Genomic DNA, 20698 nt, shown 5'->3' on the forward strand with positions numbered 1-20698 from the left:
CACACATGAACGCCCTCTAGCTGTGAAAGACTGTCAAAATGCCCTGAGATAAGAGGTGGCCTTCAAGGGCTTAGAAATTAGCATATGAGCCTCCTAGGTTTAGCTTTCAAAAAAGAATACCAAGAGAACAATGTGAATTTGATGATAAAAGTAAATTGGAAAGTTGTTTAAAATTATATGCCCTATCTGAATCCTAAAAGTTTATTTTTGACTAGACTGTTCCTTTAAATGGACATTAAATCCTAATTTTGTTCTGTCATAATACAGATGAAACATACAGTTTTAAACAACATTGCAATTTACTTCTATTATCAAATGAACCAATAACAAGAGACATAAAAGTGCAGGCACCAATCAGCAGCTAGCTTTCAGTAGCGTATTGATGCTCCTGAACCTGCCTAGGTATGCTTTTCAACAAAGGATACCAAGAAAATAAAGACAATTAGATAACAGAAATAAATTGGAAAATTGTATGCTGTATTTGAATCATTTTTAGGTGAGTATGGACATTGTAGGAGTGCATTTACACATTGTTTGCAACAGCTGTGTTTAAATAACCAAACTCTGACCATCACTTGACTTATTTTGGGGAGCCAATCAGGACTTGTTAGTGAAGTAGACAATACTAGCTACTGTCATTATGTTAGCAAACATTAAATTGTTCCGCAGTTCGTAATCACCTCTACTGAAGCTAATTATGGACATATATGTCGCAGGGTTAGGCTTGTAAAGACTGCTGTGTGCACGTTGAACTCTTACAACTGGGAAAACCACAATTTTCAGACTTAATGACAGGAAAAGGGAGCAAAAATATAAAGTATACAACAAAGCTATTTAAACATTTTATATTACAATGTTAAGATATTTACTTCCCTTTTATAGGATATTAAACTGAGCATGAAATACCCCATAGAATATAAAATACAATATTTAAAGGGACATAAGAAAATGCTCTAAAGCACTAAAACATATTACTATAAGGCTACTGTTTACCACTAACAATATCATTGAGTCTGGTTTGTACTGGCAGAACACCACTCATAAGCAGGATATGGCTGGGGATTGGCACCTATGCGTAATATACCTATTCTGATTGGCCCAATGGCCATGTCCTGTTAGGGAGTGGAAGTACACTGCAAGATCAGAAATGGATTTGACTATTTTTTATCCATTTAAAGGACCATTAAATACATTAGAATTGCATAATTAATATGTGCATAATAAAAAGACAATGCAATGACACTGAATTTCAAAAAAGGCAGTAGATTATTTCTGACAAATAAATCCCCCCCCATTTGCCAGCCCCCTGTATCATGTGACTTCCATTGGCAAATCAAATACTAGTATATGTATACACTATGTACATGCTTCCAGGAGCTGGTCTGGTGCATCAGAAAGTATGCAATTAAAAATGCACAATTTGTTAATGGAAGTAAATTGGAAAGTCTCTTAAGATTGCATGCTCTCTCTGAGTCACAAACACCTCTAGCACATTAGAGGAGTTTCTTATTGCACTTTTATATCCCATTAATAAAACATAGTAAAATACAATGAAAATTACATTTATTATATATTTGGTAATCCATTTTGTCTAATTTACTTTTGCAAATTGTACCTTTTCCATTTACCCCAAGTGAGGCCAGAGTGCATCATACATACCTAAGTATGCTGCAGTCTACTTGACTGTGATACATGATCCACAGTGATTGCTTAGAGCTGTGCATAAGTTCATTTACATCTGGCCTCTGATTGGTCACAGCAAAAGGAGACAATGCAAATACATTCAACAGGGGTTTCAAGGGGTGTAATCCTGGACTACTCTGAGACAGCAAAACCATGCTAATTTTGCTAACAAAATTTCAGTTGCGAATGCTTATAATGCATTTATATGCAATGAAGTGCTTAATTACTAGTATATACTTTTTACATGTCCCTTTAACATTTAGCTCCTGGGACTTTGTGTTTGTTCTTTTTTATTTGTCAAACTGTCATTTGCCGGTGGCTGCATCCACTTAGCAACAAGAGAAGCTGTGCAAAACAGAGAATTACATAGTGTTCATGCATTGTAGAGAGAAATCAGATGTTTGCCTTTATTAAAGCTCTGGGCCTGTACATCTGCTTGCCAACTGCTTTGTGAGAAAGTGAGAAACCTTGACAATTACATTGCTAAGTGTTTCCCAGCTCTCTTTTGACCCCATCAAAGAATAGAACAATTGAGCTCTGGGAAGAATGATAGAGCACTGAGCAACAGAGGCAGGACTTGGCTCTTGTATGTGGTTTAAATTGTCCTTCAATGGGACCTTCAGTTAGAGCTTTTGCCTGCAGATGGCGACAGAGTAAAAGGTTTAAATGACTGCAAAAAATGTAAGGCAGCTTGGTGAATGTATTGTAAGTGTCCCTTCTGGTGACAAAACTGTGACAAGCATTGCAAAAGCCTGGGGCTGATGTGCCAATTAGCTCATAAGCAAAGCTCCTGTCCTCAACGAGCATTAAAGGGATATGAAACACAAAACCTTTCTTTCCCGATTCAGATAGAGAATGTTATTTTAAATAACTTTCCAATTTATTTTTATTATAAATTTAGCTTCAATCTTTTGGTATCATTTATTGAAGTGGCAGCAATGCACTAATGGGAGCTACCTGAACACATCAGTCAGCCAATGATAAGTGGTATATACGTGCAGCCACCAATCAGCAGCCAGCTCCCGACCCTAAATATGTATGCTTTTAAACAAAGGATACAATGAGAACAAAGCTAATTAGATAATACAAGTAAATTGGAAAATTGTTTAAAATGGCATGTTCTATCTGAATCATGACAGAAAAAATGTTGGGCTTCACGTCCCTTTAACCCCTTCACCCAATATGACGTATATATAAGTAGTGCAGTACTTTGCCTATCGTACTGCAGGACGTATATATACGTCGTTGCTTCAGGAAGCTCCAGCACTCTTGGCTGTTAAAGGGACACTGTACTCAAAAATTTTCTTTCGTGATTCAGATAGAGCATGCATTTTTAAGCAACTTTCTAATTTACTCCTATTATCAAATTTTCTTCATTCTCTTGGAATGTTTATTTGAAAAGCAAGAACGTAAGTTTAGATGCCGGCCCATTTTAGGTGAACAACCTGGGTTGTCCTTGCTGATTGGTAAGCACCAATAAACAAGTGCTGTCCATGGTCCTGAAGCAAACATTTGCTAGCTCCTTAGCTGAGATGCCTTCTTTTTCAAATAAAGATAGCAAGAGAACGAATTAAAATTGATAATAGAAGTAAACTAGAAAGTTGCTTAAAATTGCATGCTCTATCTGAAACATGAAAGAAAAAATTTGTGTTCAGTGTCCCTTTAAGTTACAGCCGAGATCTGGAGCTCCTGAAGCTTCAGGCATCTGCCTCATACGGAGCCATAACGCGATCGGTGCTCCGGTTTCAAATGAGGGCAGATGCCTTGTCATTACAGACGGTGACACTGTGTGTGTCACCGGCTGTAACGATCTTCTGCTGGAGCCGGCGGGAGGTGAAGGCGGGAGGCCCTACGAAAAAAATAAATAAATAAAGGGACAGAGAGGGATGGGGCAGCTATACTACAGAAAAGGGGATCTGGGGTGTGGGAGTCCCCTAACAAAAAGATTGCGGGTGGGGTGGGGGGTCTCTACGCTACAGAAAGGAATTTAAAAAGTATTTAAAAAAATAAAAGATATTTTTTTTTTAAATGCAGTTTGTAGGTACTGGCAGACAGCTGACACTACCTAAGATGGCAGATGAAAGTTAGGGGGGAGGTTTAGAGAGCTGTTTGGGGGGGATCAGGGAGGTTGGGGGGTAAGAGGGGATCCTACACTGCAGAAAATATCAAAATTAATGAAAAAATTATTAATAAAGAAAAAAAAAAGCCTTATGTTTTCATAATGTCAGACTGTGTGCCAGTACCTAAGATGGGTGTTACAAGTGGGGTGGCGGGGGAGGGAAGAGAGCTGTTTGGGAGGGATCAGTGTGTAGGAAGTGTCAGGTGGGAGGCTAATCTCTACACTAAAGCTAAAATTAAAAGGACACTGAACCCAAATTTTTTCTTTTGTGATTCGGACAGAGCATGCAATTTTAAACAACTTTCTAATTTACTGCTATTATCAAATTTCTTCATCATCTTGGAATATTTATTTGAAAAGCAAGAATGTAAGTTTAGATGCCAGCCCATTTTTGGTGAATAACCTGGGTTGTTCTTGCTGATTGGTGGATAAATTCACCCACTAATAAACAAGTGCTGTCCATGGCTCTGAACCAAAAATTGGCTGGTTCCTTAGCTTAGATGCCTTCTTTTTTCAAATAAAGATTGCAAGAGAACGAAGAAATATTGATAATAGGAGTAAGTTAGAAAGTTGTTTAAAATTGCATGCTCTATCTGAATCACGAAAGAAAAAAATGTGGGTTCATTGTCCCTTTAACCTTTTAAGCTACCTAATTAACCCTGTCACTGCCGGGAATAATAGAAGTGTTCTGTGCAGCTGCAATTAGCGGCCTTCTAATTACTAAAAAGCAATGGCAAAGCCATTAATGTCTGCTATTTCTGAACACAGTCGATCCCATAGAAACTTTTACAAACATAATTGCACAAACAGTATGTGAAAAAACTACTCATTTTTTTATTTGATTGCATTTGGCGGTGAAATGGTGGCATGAAATATACCAAAATGGGCCTAGATCAATACCTTGGGTTGTCTACTTTAAAAATATATATATAGATATATATATAGATTTGATAGATTTCTGTTTAAATGGAGTGATAGCAAAAATGCTAAAAATGCTCTGGTATTTTGGGCAAGTTTTTGTCTGGAAGTCATGGTAGTGAAAGGGTTTAAGACATTTTTTCTTTGTTGAACATTAAAGAGCAATTATAACATGTATTAAAGTGTTTTTAGCTTGTGTGATGTGTCACTGCGTATCTTTAAAGCTGTGGCGTCTGTCCCTAGGGATAAATTGTGCACAAACATACACTTCCTGTTAGTAATAATCAGTAACAATAAACAATGTTAACCTTTTTTCATGCAAAGCATTTTTAACATGTTTGCAATATTTCATATGTGTGATAGAATGTTTAATATCTTGTTACATTGTAGCAAAAGACACCACGTACTGCATACACTGAAAAGTAATGTACAGGGCTCGTTTTATTATCTTTATATGGTGGCTACAGGGGCCTGTGACTCATAGCATAGTAAATCTTTCAGTCTTTTTTGGCAGCCCATGGGTTAAAAATTAAACAGTCATCCAAAAAAGTTGTTACCTATTTAAAGGTACACAAGTGCAACAACAATGTGCTTTTGGAATTCACATATCAATGATGCATTTAAAGGGATACTGAACTAAAAAAAAAATTCTTTCATGATTCAGATAGAGCATGCAATTTTAAGCAACATTCTAATTTGAAAAAGCAGGAATGTAAAGCTTACAAGATGGCCCATCCTTGGTTCAGCACCTGGCTAGAGCTTGCTGATTGGTGGCTAAATTGGTGGCTGCTTTTGCAAATAAAGACAGCAAGAGAACGAAGAAAAATTGATAATAGGAGTAAATTAAAAAGTTGCTTAAAATTGCCTGCTCTATCTGAATCATGAAATAAATAATTTGGGTTTAGTGTCCCTTTAAGTATTTCAATATGTTATTGGCTATTCAAATTTAAACAGTAGTTGTATAGAAGCATTTAAGATACAGAATGAATGTCAAGGGGAACATGCATTCTGTAATTCAAATGTCAAAGTCAAAGGTTATTTTCTAATTAGACTCTGCTGGCTTCTAATTCTGCACCTTGTTAAGTTGTCCTTTGCTGTCTCCAATGAATGCAATGGTGTGCTCCCCCTCCACGTGAACAGCTATGGCTGTGAAATGTATGTTGGAACTCTCAAACACAGTCTGTGCGTTCACAGGTACTCGACTTGCCATTGGACTTGGAGTGTGGTCTGAGCCGCATGGATAAGCATCAAGGGTATCCTGTGTACAAATGAAAAAAGCAGGTGGGATGGTCAAATGAAGTTCTTAAAGAAAATGGATAGAAATATTAATAAGTTGCATTTATTTGGATAATATATATACAGGTATATAAATAATAGATTATAGGGGCATTAATCACATCTTGCTTTTGTGTAAAAATGTGCTTGTCCCATGATTCCTAGAGAAGGAGAAAAGTAAATTCTGCAAACTTACTTCAAACTGCAGAAAATTGCTTAAACCAGCTATGTGATTGCTTAGAGCACTGCACATACTCATTTACAGCTGGTCATAATTGAACAATCAAGAGAGATAATATAAACATACTGAGCAGGGTTTTAAGGTAGTTTTGCAAAGTTACAGTTTTAAATGATTTTAAATAATGTATTTTGTATGTATTACAGTATGTAACATTTCCATTAATGAGCTAAATACCTGTGTTTATTCCTAGCAAGGGCGCTAAACGCATAAGTAAGCACCTACCTGGGAGCTGTAATAAAATGGTCAGTAATTGTTGGGGCTGTGTGACTGCTACTTCTGACTGACTGACCAGCTGTGCCCTGCTTCTGACTGACCGACCAGCTGTGCCCTGCTCCGGACTGACCGACCAGCTGTGCCCTGCTCCTGACTGACCAACCAGCTGTACCCTGCTCCTGACTGACCGACCAGCTGTGCCCTGCTCCTGACTGACCGACCAGCTGTGCCCTGCTCCTGACTGACCGACCAGCTGTGCCCTGCTCCTGACTGACCAACCAGCTGTGCCCTATTCCTTACTGACCGACCAGCTGTGCCCTGCTCCTGACTGACCAACCAGCTGTGCCCTGCTCCTGACTGACCCACCAGCTGTACCCTGCTCCTGACTGACCAACCAGCTGTGCCCTATTCCTTACTGACCAACCAGCTGTGCCCTGCTCCTGACTGACCGACCAGTTGTGCCCTGCTCCTGACTGACCAACCAGCTGTGCCCTGCTCCTGACTGATTAACCAGCTGTGCACTGCTCCTGACTGATTAACCAGCTGTGCACTGCTCCTGACTGACTGACCAGCTGTGCCCTGCTCCTGACTGACCTACCAGCTGTGCCCTGCTCCTGACTGACAAACTAGCTGTGCCCTCTTCCTCACTTACTGACCAACTGTGCCCTGTTCCTGGCTGACCGACCAGCTGTGTCCTCCTCCTGACTGACCAGCTGTGTCCTCTTCCTCACTTACTGACTAACTGTGCCCTGCTCCTAGTTGACTGACCAGCTGTGTCCTCCTCCTGACTGACCAGCTGTGCCCTCTTCCTCACTTACTCACCAACTGTGCCCTACTCCTGGCTGACTGCCCAGCTGTGTCCTCCTCCTAACTGACCAACTGTGCCCTGCTCCTGGCTGACTGACCAGCTGTGCCCTTTTCCTGACTTACTAACCAGCTGTGCCCGGCTCCTGACTGACCAGCTGTGCCCTCAATTAAATTCAATCAATTGATTTATTTGTTCTCATTGGTTCAGTTCAAAATTATCCCTAAAAAGCTACCCTAGATGTCATCAATATAACGTGCACTGTCAGCCTACAACCATGTATATGAACAGTTTGTTCATATATACTAATACTAATTCCTATTGCTCTCTCTAAAAACCATTATGCAATGAATGCACTTTTTGAAATATAAATATCTATCTATCTATCTATCTATCTATCTATCTATCTGTATTTCTACCTATCTAGCTATCTATCTGTTTTTCTGTCTGTCTATCTATCTTCTATTATCAAATTTATGCTGCTGTCATGATATTCTTTGAAGAGAATACCTAGGTAGGTAGTGTGCACGTGCCTGAGAACTATATGGCTGCAGTTTGGAAAGAATGCTTTTGAACACATATGGCAGCGATGTGGACACTCCTGAACCTGCTTACCTGCTTTTCAATAAAGAATACCAAGAGAACAAAGTAAATTGGATTTTATTTTATTTTTAACTGTACACTTTTGCTTTATGTCCCTTTAAGGTAAAAGGGATAACACAAGAAGCACATAAAAAAACATCTTAAAAATATATAGTTTGAAAATGAATCTTACTTCTCTGATATATTTTAATCAAGGTTCATAAATGTTCGTAAATTTTGTTTGAAGATGCAAATTGTTGAAGCATTTGTTTAACACTTTGGCTCTGATTACAACCACAACTATTGATAATGATTTCCCACAAAACCAACTGGTCGCCCTGTTCTGTAAAGGACATCTGGCAACCATAGATGTCAACACCAACATGTACATTTAGCACTGCAACCTACAAACGGATATTTGCTTATGATGAGCCTATTCCTTAGGATAATTAGTGATTGGTTGTGAAGGACAGTAGAACAGAATGCAAGATGATAGGGAGTTCACTAAACATTGTATCCCAATTTATATCAAACTTAGCAGCCACAAGAATATTGATAAGCCGCTTGAGCCAGGAGCGCATTGGTATGTAAATATACATACATATATATATATATACAGGTGGCCCTTGTTTTACAACGGTTCAATTTACACCGTTTCAGAATAACAACCTTTTTTTTCCAGTCATGTGACTGCTGTTGAAAAGCAGTGCATTTATTAAAATAGCCAGTAGGTGGAGCTGTCCGCTTGTTTTGCAGCAAAGCTGAAATTAATCAGTTTAACCTGACCTGAGCTAACGAGCAGATTTCAAAGGAACAAGATCTTCCTGTCTATAAATCAGTCCAGATTGGAATGCATAGAAAGAACTGTTTGCAAAAAAAAGTCTGTGCTGTGTGATTATTTTATTAGGTTTATAATGCTGTTTAGCAAATGTTTTTGTTCATTTAACTTAGTTTAATTATATATTCTGTGTTGTGTGATTATTTTATTAGGTCTATAATGATGTTTAGCATTTAAAGTCTTCATTTCAAAGCTTTAAAAATAATGTATTAGGTGTTACTTATGACAATTTTGAGAGGGGCCTGGAACCTATCTCCCTCACTTCCCATTGACTTACATTATAAACTGGGTTTCAATTTACAACGGTTTCGATTTACAACCATTCCTTCTGGAACCTAACCCCGGCGTAAACTGAGGGCTACCTGTATATATATTATACATATAAAATGTCTACGAGCTATGGATCTCTGGCTCCCAGGATTAGTCAAACCCTGCCCAAGGCGATTGCCTATATTGCCTGATGATTAATCTAGCACTGAATATAAATATATGTACAGTAATTTATGGTCTATTGTATTACACAATACTGTATAATCTGTTACCATATTATAAATAAGATAAAAATAATAATAGTTATGGAAGAACATAAAGATGCCAAACTGAGAAATGGCAATTCTAAGTGGAGTGCAGGTCATTTAGTTCTCACTGAGAAATACCTTGTGTTATATGGCACGACAAGTAATCTCACTTACCGACGGTAACTGGACACAGTGTGATTTCACATCATACTCGATATAGGCCACTTCTTTACCATCGTCTCCTTTTCCGTCCTTGGTATAACAAGTGTCTCTTGTCTGATTAATTGAGCGATCAATATGATCCATAGAGAATAAGCACAAAGCCGATTCCTCACTCACTTTCCCAGAAGCGGGCTGCCATGGGGAGAAGGCTGCAAACAGAACATCCCCCTGTGTGTGTATCAGGCCTTTTGCTAACAAGTCTCCAGGTTGGGTAACATAGGCTGCCTGAAGAAGGTTATAGGTCTTTTCTTTACCTACACAACTTAGAGGCAGCTCCACATAGGAATAGTAATGTGAATCATCAGGACAAATGCGAGAAATGTAAGTCTTGTACTCCCGGGACAGTGATTTGAGGTCTCGTCGATAGAAGAGGAAGTAAACACTGGACCGATGAGTGAAAGCTGTGATGAAATGGTGGTTATACTCCGAAAGCCGCCCAACCACTGCTAATTTTGCTGTGTCTTCATAGGAAAAGACAGAATGTGAGTCCATTTCCCTGGTATCTCCCACCTCCAAATTCCGAGTGGTAATTGGAGGGATGCCACCCGTCCCCTTACTGGTGTAACCCCGACCCACAAACAACAAAGGTGTTCCATCTTTAGAGAGACCAACCAAACCAACTGTAGTTACATTTGGGTCATTTGCAGCAACATATTGGGTGTCTACAGGTCTTGCCGGTCTAAAAAGAACATTCTTAACTGACCCTAAATGCCTCTTCTCACAGATACCTTGGTGTACACTACCACAGACAATGAGCTCTTCTTGGCTTGGAACAACCAACAAGAGCTTGTTATGGTTATCTGTGTATTGTGAATGAGGACAGTCTTCCTTGGATACAGGTGGTAAGCAGTCTTTACTATCTAAAACTGGTCCAGTCTCAGCTTTGGTCTCCAACACTAGATCCTCAGTCAATTGGTAAAGGAAGTTTGTAGCTCCAAGGTAAAGGGTCCCTGTGTTGGCATCCAATGTGAGATGGTTGAATTTTGTGTTGTTCTGTGAAAAACTTGCATATGGTAAGATTCCAGAGACTGGTATGCCTAGGAAACAGAAGGCAGCAAACAGGAACATTCCGGGTGGCATGGTGATCATTCTGTAAAAACGATAAGAACAAGTTATCAGCAATGTCAAAGAGCATCATGCATTAAAGGGACAGTATATACTGAGTTTCATATAACTGCATGTAATAGACAATACTATAAGGAAGAATATGCACAGATACTGATATAAGAATCCAGTATAAAACCTTTTAAAAATGTACGTAGAAGCAACCAGTTTAGCACTGTTGATAAGGTTAGGCTTGGACACCCAGTGAAAGGGGCTGCCCCCTGATCACATGACTTTTTATTTATTGTCTATTGACTTGCATTTTAGCCAATAAGTTCTGTGTCTGCCACAATGCACGGGCGTGATCACAATGTTATCTATATGGTTTACATGAACTAGCTCTCCCCTGTGGTGAAAAGCAAATAAAAAAGCATGTGATAAGAGGCGGTCTTCAAGGACTTATACATTATATATGAGCCTTCCTAGGTTTAGCTTTCAATTAAGAATTCTAAGAGAACAAAGCAAAATTGGTGATAAAAGTAAATTGGAAAGTTGTTTAAAATTACATACCCTATTTGAAACATGAAAGTTTTTTTTGGACTTCACTGTCCCTTTAAGGATAAGAATTAATTGCCCCATATAATAACATTTTCTTATCACCAGTGTCACAATTGCCATTCACTAAGTAGGAATCTGACTACAGAATAAAAAATACTAAAGAAATATAATGTTAAATGAATATTGTACTCAACTAAATTCTATTGTAAGATACTATTACAAAAGCTAAACCATTTTAAACAGATACTGCAAAAATATAATATGTGTGCATAATTAATAACTAAGTGTTTATTGCTTACTTCATCAGCTCTACCGGTAAACATGAACACACCACCACAAGTTTTGAAATATCTTTTTTTAAATTAAACATTAAAAAATGTGGTATAAAGTAAAATATTTTTCAAACATTATATCGTGGAATTTCATTATGTCATTGAGTCAATTTGTTATTTTATTATCATTGATATTTCATTATCAATTTAAATAAAACTGTGTTCAACGTAGGAACCAGCCAGAATAGATGGAAAAATACAATTTAGTAGAACTGGAGTGGTGTATATATGAACTGCAACAAGTCCAACAGTCTATGACATAAAAAAACAACAACTGACAACAAATATTTTTATTAATGACTTGGAGCAAGGAAGTAAATAGCGACATCTCTATTTTTGCAGATGATACTAAGTTAAGTAAGGTCATTAGGTCAGAGCAGGATGAACTTTAATTACAAAGGGATCTACAAAAATTAGAAGTATGGGCAAGTGAATGGAAAATGAGATTTAATACGGGAAAATGCAAGGTTCTACATTTTGGAAGTAAAAATAAGCAGGCAACATATTTTTTAAATGGGACAAGACTTAGCCAAACAGAAGAGGAAAGGGATTTGGGAGTAGTAATAGATAACAAGCTAAAGTTGGGTGCACAATGCAGGGCAGCGGCTTCAAAGGCTAATAAGATACTAGCATGTATTAAAAGAGGCATTGATTCAAGGGAGGAAAGCATTATTCTGTCACTATATAAAGCCCTGGTAAGACCTCACCTTAAGTATGGAGTGCAATTCTAGGGACAGATCGCAAAAAAATATATTGCAGAACTAGACAAAGTTCAAAAAAGGGCCACAAAGCTAATAAGGGGATTGGAGAATTTAACCTATGAGGAGATGCTAGCCAAACTGGGTCTGTTTTCTTTAGAAAAAAGGCGCTTGAGAGGTGACATGATTACTTTATATAAATATATTCAAGGCCCATATACAGAGATGGCGGAAGCTCTATTTATTCCAAGAAAATTGTTTCTGCCTAGAGGTCACAATTTAAGGTTGGAGGAAAGGAGATTTAATCTCCTGCAACGGAAACGTTTTTTCACTGTAAGAGCAATAAAATTGTGGAACTCATTACCAAAGGAGGTAGTGAATGCCAATACCCGAGATACATTTAAAAATAGTCTGGATACATTTCTGTATATAAACAAAATTCATGGCTATGATTGCTAGTATTAAATGGGTCACCTTTTAGTGGGGTTATTTAAGCGTAACTGGAGCTTTTGTAAGTATTTTAGATTTGTATAGGTTGAACTTGATGGACTTCTGTATTTTTTCAACCTTATCTATTATGTCACTATGTTATATATCCTATATTTAAACAGATATGACTGTTAGGTTTGCTATAACAAGATACATGCCCGCTCCTTAGCTTTGACTTCTACATTTATTTAATGTTGAGCAGATTAGTAGTAACCTTTTTCTCTGATTGGTAAACTGTAGTACACATTATAGTCCAGGGCTTAGTAAATTTGTTCAAAATGTAGGAGCCAGTCCATAAATTTAGGAGCCAATGGCTTTTGGCCATCTTAATGTTTGTGGGGAGACCTACTGCGTTGCATAGAAGGGCTACATATATGCTCACACTCTTCCGGCCACTCAACCCCCTAATCTCTCCGCCATGTTACTAACAGCTCTGGCTGGCATTGTATGTGAAACCAAGTGACATCAAGTAACTCGCTCCCCCCCCACCCCCAAAATCTAGTCTACAAACCACAGGCTGGCTATCCTTAAAGGGACAGTACACTGTAAAATTGTTTTATAGAATGTATTTTCAAAGACTTGTTATACCAGCTGCAGAGAATAAAATGTATGAGAAATAGCATTTTCAGGTTTATTTGTGTATATGAAGTAGCTGGTTTTGTGCTTTTAAACCACAGCCTATTACAATGGCTTGAGCTTCAGGTAATATCAGATCATTATGTTATCACTTTCATGTACACAGACATGCTTCCTTATCTTATATTTGTCTAGAAAACCAAAGCTCAATACTTAGAGAGAACAATGGAAAATTATAATTTTATTACTTAACTATCATGCCCCCCCCTGAGAGTGTAATCTCTTCTGCTGGCTGTGTTTACTTAGGCTATTTAATAGAATATACTCCAGTATAGAAACTTTCAGTATAGGTTGGGATACCACAGGCTAAATCCGCTATTTTAAATGCCAAAACAGGGGTAAAGGAGCTACTTGTAAACAATTTAAAACACTCCAGCAGGTAAAATGAATCATTGGGAACAATTTAAAGGGGAGAAAAGTTTTGGGTGAACTGTCCCTTTAACTTTAACCCTAGCCCTAAACCTCAACCTTAGCCATAACACTAACCCAAATTCTAATAAAAAACAAAACACCAGCCCTCAGCACAAACAACTTCCTAACCATAATCTTAATTCTATTCCTAACTTTAACCCTAGACCTAACATCAACTTTAGCCATAACCCTAGCCCAAAGCCTAACCAAAAACGAAACGCTAGTCCTAACGCTAACTGCAAACAAAGCCCTAACCATAATCTTAAACCCAACCAAAATTTAATCCTAGACCTAATCACAACCTTAGCGATATTACTAGTCCAAATCATAACCAAAAACAATACACTAATGCTAACATTAACCATAAACAAGGTTCTAACTATGATCTTAACCCTTACCAAACCTTAACCGTAGCCCTAACCACAACGCTATCCATAATCTTAGCTAAAATCCTAACCAAAAACAAAACATTTTTTCTAACTCTTATCTCAAAATTATCTTTAACCATAATATTAACTCTGTAACCCTAACCATAAACCTAACCCTAACTCTAGCCCTCACCCTAAGCATAAACCTAAGCCTAGTTCTGGCCCTAAATCTAACTATAAGACTAACCTTAACAATAACCCTCCCTTTAGCCTTAATAGTAACTGCCACAATGCCACTAATTATCTGTCACTGAAATGGGAGATCAGGGTGATTCTTGCAGTGTAATATCAAAGGCAGCAATTAAAGACAAACTCTGTGTCCATGACATTACGGAAGCCATATTGTTGCTTATGATATTAATGTTGTAAAAATGAAGACAGATAATAAAGTTAAGAATATTCCTGCTTTAGCACTAGTCATAAATATGTGACCATTGAGATTCTGGTCAGTGAAGTTTACTGAAGCACATTGGTGTGGGTCATACTGTTCAGAAAGACAGAGAATGAACAAAAATTTTCAGAGGCCAACAGTGAAAGGAAAAAACAACAAGAATATTGAGTCTGACTTTATTATTAACAAGCGCCCTATTGATTGTGTCTGTGTGATTATAAATGGTAGTGACCCTTAAAGCGAAAAAATACTGTCTGGTAAGCAGAAACCGGCTGCTAAATAGGGAGAGGAACTTGCTAATCCTGTAACAACTCTCAAGCTACAGACTCAGCCAAATAAACTGGAATCTGGAGTTAACTCTTGGGATACGCAATGGCACAGGGGAGTCACCAAGAATGTGAAAGAAAGTGACGCAACAAAAACCTCCACACAATCGCTAGTATAACAAAACAGATCATGTGTTTTCTTAAGAATATTAGATTTTGGGACAATCCTCCCCATGCCGATCAGATTGTTCCTGTGCTGCAAATGTTGTCTAGTCTACTGCTCACAGGCTAAAGTCTCACTCTGTAAATGTCACCAAAGTAGCCCTAACTTATAACACTGTCTGTACCAATGCCTCTAAAAATTGTATGCGAAACCTCTTCATTGTTCATACAGAGTTAAACTAATTCAGTCAAAAAGAACAGAAATCAGACAGCAGAAAATTAAAGGGACATTATTTAAATCTTTCATGATTTAGGTAGAACATACAATATTAAACAACTTTCCAGTTTACTTCTATAATCAAATTTTCTTCATTCTCTTGGTATCATGTGTTGAAAGAGCAGCAATGCACTACTGGTTTCTAACTGAACACATGGGTAAGCCAATGACAATGTGTATATATATATATGCAGCAACCAATCAGCAGCTAGAACCTAGGTTATTTGCTGCTCCTGAGCTTTCCTAGATAAATCTTTTAGCAAAGGATAAAAAGAAATGAAGCAAATTAAATAATAGAAGTAAATTGGAAAGGTGTTTAAAATGATATGTTCTGTCTAAATCATGAATGTCTAATTATGACTTTACTGTCCCTTTAATACAAACAACAAAATTACCAGAAGCACCAAGTAGGTTTTTCACTTAACTGTTAATTGTTTTATAAATTTAGTCTTATTAGGTACAAATAGCAAAATATTGTTCACTAAGGACCATTCTCCATTGCTTTTGCAAACTGTGTCAACTGGTGGTTACAACCTATCCCCATTCAAGTCTAGGGAGATGTTTTATGTTTCAACCAATTTATATAGTTTATAACAGCAACCTAACAGACCTTATAGATGACTGTTCATTGGCTGAAAGGCACACCTCATACAGCTGTATTAGCGCTCACTGGCTGACAGGCACACCTCATACAGCTGTATTAGCGCTCACTGGCTGACAGGCACACCTCATACAGCTGTATTAGCGCTCACTGGCTGACAGGCACACCTCATACAGCTGTATTAGCGCTCACTGGCTGACAGGCACACCTCATACAGCTGTATTAGCGCTCACTGGCTGACAGGCACACCTCATACAGCTGTATTAGCGCTCACTGCCTGACAGGCACACCTCATACAATTGCATTACTGCTCACTGGCTGACAGGCACACCTCATACAGTTGCATTACTGCTCACTGGCTGACAGGCACACCTCATACAGCTGCATTACTGCTCACTGGCTGACAGCCACACTTCATACAGCTGTATTAGCGCTCACTGGCTGACAGGCACACCTCATACAATTGCATTACTGCTCAATGGCTGACAGGCACACCTCATACAGCTGCATTACTGCTCACTGGCTGATAGGCACACCTCATACAGCTGTATTAGCACTCACTGGCTGACAGGCACACCTCATACAGTTGCATTACTGCTCACTGGCTGACAGACACACCTCATACAGCTGTATTAGCGCTCACTGGCTGACAGGCACACCTCATACAGTTGCATTACTGCTCACTGGCTGACAGGCACACCTCATACAGTTGCATTACTGCTCACTGGCTGACAGGCACACCTCATACAGTTGAATTACTGCTCACTGGCTGACAGGCACACCTCATACAGTTGCATTACTGCTCACTGGCTGACAGGCACACCTCATACAGTTGCATTACTGCTCACTGGCTGACAGGCACACCTCATACAGCTGTATTAGTGCTCACTGGCTGACAGGCACAGCTCATACAGCTGTATTACTGCCCACTGGCTGTCAGGGACACCTCATACAGCTGTATTACTGCTCACTGGCTGACAGGCACACCTCATACAGCTGTATTAGCACTCACTGGCTGACAGGCACACCTCATACAGCTGCATTACTGCTCACTGGCTGACAGGCACACATCATACAACTGTTTTACTGCTCCCAGGCTGACAGGCACACCTCATACAACTGTATTACTGCTCCCAGGCTGACAGGCATACCTCATACAACTGTATTACTGCTCCCAGGCTGACAGGCACACCTCATACAGCTTTATTAGCGCACACTGACTGACAGACACACCTTATACCGCTGCATTACTGCTCACAGGCTGACAGGCACATCTCATACAGCTGTATTAGCGCACACTGACTGACAGGCACACCTTATGCCGCTGTATTACTGCTCACAGGCTGACAGGCACATCTCATACAGCTGTATTAGCGCACACTGACTGACAGGCACACCTTATGCCGCTGTATTACTGCTCACAGGCTGACAGGCACATCTCATACAGCTGTATTAGCGCACACTGACTGACAGGCACACCTTATACCGCTGCATTACTGCTCACAGGCTGACAGGCACATCTCATACAGCTGTATAAGTGATCACGGGCTGATAGGCACATCTCATACAGCTGTATTAGTGATCACTGACTGACAGACACATCTCATACAGCTGTATTAGTGATCACTGACTGACAGGCACACCTCATACAGCTGTATTACTGCTCACAGGCTGACAGGCACATCTCATGCAGCTGTATTAGTGATCACTGGCTGACGGCACAGCTCATAGAGCTGTATTACTGCTCACAGGCTGACTGGCACACCTCATACAGCTGTATTACTGCTCACAGGTTGACTGGCACACCTCATACAGCTGTATTAGTGCACACTGACTGACATGCACACCGCATACTGCTGTATTACTGCTCACAGGCTGACAGGCACACCTCATACAACTCTTTTACTGCTCACAAACTGACAGGCACACCTCATACTGCTATATTAGTGCTCATTGGCTGACAAGCACACCTCATACTGCTGTATTAGTTCTCATTGACTGACAGGCACACCTCATACAACTGTATTACTGCTCACAGACAGACAGACACACCCCATACAGCTGTATTAGTGCTCAATGGCTGACAGGCACATCTCATACAGCTATATTAGCACTCACTGACTGACAGGCTCATCTCATACAGCTGTATTGGTGCTCAATGACTGACAGACACATCTCATACAGCTGTATTAGTGCTCACAGACTGACAGCCACACCTCATACTGCTGTATTAGTGCTCATTGACTGACAAGTGCACCTCATACAGCTGTATTAGTTCTCAATGGTTGACAGGTAATATGGACACAGTAGCTAAGGTTAACAAGAAGTCCAATTAATACACTGAGATAAATAAATTTTTGTTTTTGTTTATCATGTGCTCTTTATTTCTAACTAGAGAATGTTTTGAATCTCAGACATTAAGAGACAATATTTTGGAGATCTCACCCCTGGTCCTCCTCCCTTATTGTAATGCTGGTGTAATTAGTGAGCAAGACATAAGTTATATGGCTATCTCACTCACTGCTATAATACTTGCTGGGATTAGCTAAAGGAGCATCTAACATTCCAAAATGTGTTACAGACTTTTTTTTAAGGTTGCGCATGCACTAAACAATTTTTTTCTTGTCAAGCTTATGGAAGCTTATCTAATTTTACCCCTCAGCTTCTAACTTTTTTGAGTTATTCTCCATAAATCTATATACAAATAACACTGTTTGGCTCCTAAATATTCTTACTGGTTCCTTAAAGGGACACTAAACCCAATTTTTTTCTTTTGTATTTGTCTTTCATGATTCACATAGAGCGTACAATTTTAAGCAACTTTCTAATTTACTCCTATTATCAATTTTTCTTCGCTCTCTTGCTATCTTTATTTTAAAAAGAAGGCATCTAAGCTAAGGAGCCAGACAATCTTTGGTTCTAAACACTGGACAGCGCTTGTTTATTGGTGGTTGAATTTATCCACCAATCAGCAAGAACAGTCCAGGTTGTTAACCAAAAATCGGTCAGCATCTAAACTTACATTCTTGCTTTTCATATAAAGATACCAAGAGAATTAAGGAAATGTGATAATAGGAGTAAATTAGAAAGTTCCTTAAAATCGCATGCTCTATCTGAATCACAAAAGAAAAAAAATTGAGTTCAGTGTCCCTTTAACTTTAAACAGATTTGTTAACCCCTGCATTATACTCCCAGGAGAGGGTGGGGCAGAAAGATATGAAAATCTTTATTTTTCATTGAACTGTATTAGTCTGAGGATATTGTATAAACAAAGAGAGATAAACTAATGAGATATTCTCTCCTTGCAAGCACAGCCAATTTTATTGGGTTATGGTTTTAGTTAACGGAGACAATTATATTGAATGCAAAAATAAACTTAAATGAGCAAATTACTATACACTTTTATACTTATATAACAAACAATTGTAAACAGATAAAGAGGAAACCAATTTTACAGCACACTGTCACTTTAATTCAGTCGTCTGATTCTAATCCCTTCTGTGCAGAATGTTGCTAAATGCACTGAAAATGGGCACCAATTCTATATCTGCCTCTCAGTATCCAACCAGCTAATGGAGCTGAGCCCATCTGCTGACATTTACTCAGTAAAATACTGGCTACCCTCACATTCTGTGCACTTTTAGGAACTTGGCCAATGAGCCTGTTCTAAAAAAATGATAAAAGAGCAGATAATGTTTAGGCCTTTCTGAAGCCACCATGGTCACTTAGCACACACCATTAGGCTTGTTATTATTCGGAGATTTGTAATGCGTAAGGTCTATACCATCATTCATTCATGGACCATGTAGCGCAGACAGATAACACTAGCGCTTGTGCTTACATTTCCTTAATGGGCTGATAAATGTATTTAGCAATTGTTGGTCACAGATTCTGCAAGTTAATTCCATTTACAGCTACTGTACTTAATCGACTAACGGTTTGCTAAAAAATTAATGCGTTGCTTTTTCCACATTTTCATTTCTGCCTTTGTTTTCTACATTAGATACTTTAGTACAGGGGTCAGGAACCTTGGGCCCCCAGATGTGTTGGAACTACATTTCCCATGATGCTGAGACACTATATAGGCTGTCTGAGCATCATGGGAAATATAGTTCCAAAAGATTTGGGGACCCAGGTTGCTGACCCCTGCGTTTAGCACATGATCCTTGGTAAGTCAGTTTACGGCACTAAAGGTTAAAGAACCACTCAATACACTAAAATTGCATAATTAACAAGTACATAATAAAAAGACAATGATTTCATACTTACTCTGAATTCCAAATAAGCAGTAGAATTTTTTCTGACATATTTATCCCCCCCCTATTTCCAGCCCCCTGTATCATGTGACAGACATCAGCCAATCACAGACTAGTATACATATACCCTGTGAGTTTGTGCACATGCTCAGTAGAATCTTGTTCCCCAGAAAGTGCGTAAATAATTAGACTGTGCAAAATTTGATAAAGGAAGTAAACTGCAAAGTGTCTTAAAACTGTATGTTCTTTCTGAATCATAAAAGTTTATTTTGACCTCAGTGTCCCTTTAAAGAAATTAAACTGCTCCAGAAACCATAAAAGCAGAACCTGGAACATCTTCTATGCTATGAACTGACAACTAACCCTCCATACAAAAACAATGGCCTATATCCTTAGTACTGGGTCTTTAATACTCAGTAACTTGGTACCTGTTATTACACAGAAGTATAATGACTGATTGATATTATCAACAAAATCCTCAAATGTTTTTAAATCGACAGTAAACACCTTGAGATTTTAATTTAGCTCTGATGTGTATTTTCTATTTCTCAGAACTGAAAATGCACACGGCAGACTTCTTAAAGGGACACTGAACCCAAATTTTTTCTTTCGTGATTCAGATAGAGCATGACATTTTAAGTAACTTTCTAAGTTACTCCTATTATCAATTTTTCTTCGTTCTCTTGCTATCTTTCTTTGAAAAAGAAGGCATCTAAGCTTTTTTTTAGGTTCAGG

The 20698-nt window shown here is 38.7% G+C and overlaps 1 protein-coding gene across 2 annotated transcripts in view; it reads right to left on the bottom strand.

Annotated features, from left to right (window-relative positions):
* PLXNB1 (plexin B1) overlaps window positions 1-20698 on the bottom strand; it is a 337984-nt gene that overhangs the window by 89548 nt on the left and 227738 nt on the right. For both annotated transcript variants that reach the window (XM_053720873.1, XM_053720874.1), the window contains exons 3-4: window positions 9367-10504; window positions 5796-5978 (exon numbers count right to left, since the gene is read on the bottom strand). In XM_053720873.1, coding sequence (XP_053576848.1) covers window positions 5796-5978; window positions 9367-10503 — 1320 coding nt within the window. In that variant the 5' untranslated portion in view covers window position 10504. The remainder of the gene's footprint in view (window positions 1-5795; window positions 5979-9366; window positions 10505-20698) is intronic.

Source organism: Bombina bombina, chromosome 7 (assembly GCF_027579735.1).
Source record: "Bombina bombina isolate aBomBom1 chromosome 7, aBomBom1.pri, whole genome shotgun sequence".
Classification (NCBI taxonomy): domain Eukaryota; kingdom Metazoa; phylum Chordata; class Amphibia; order Anura; family Bombinatoridae; genus Bombina; species Bombina bombina.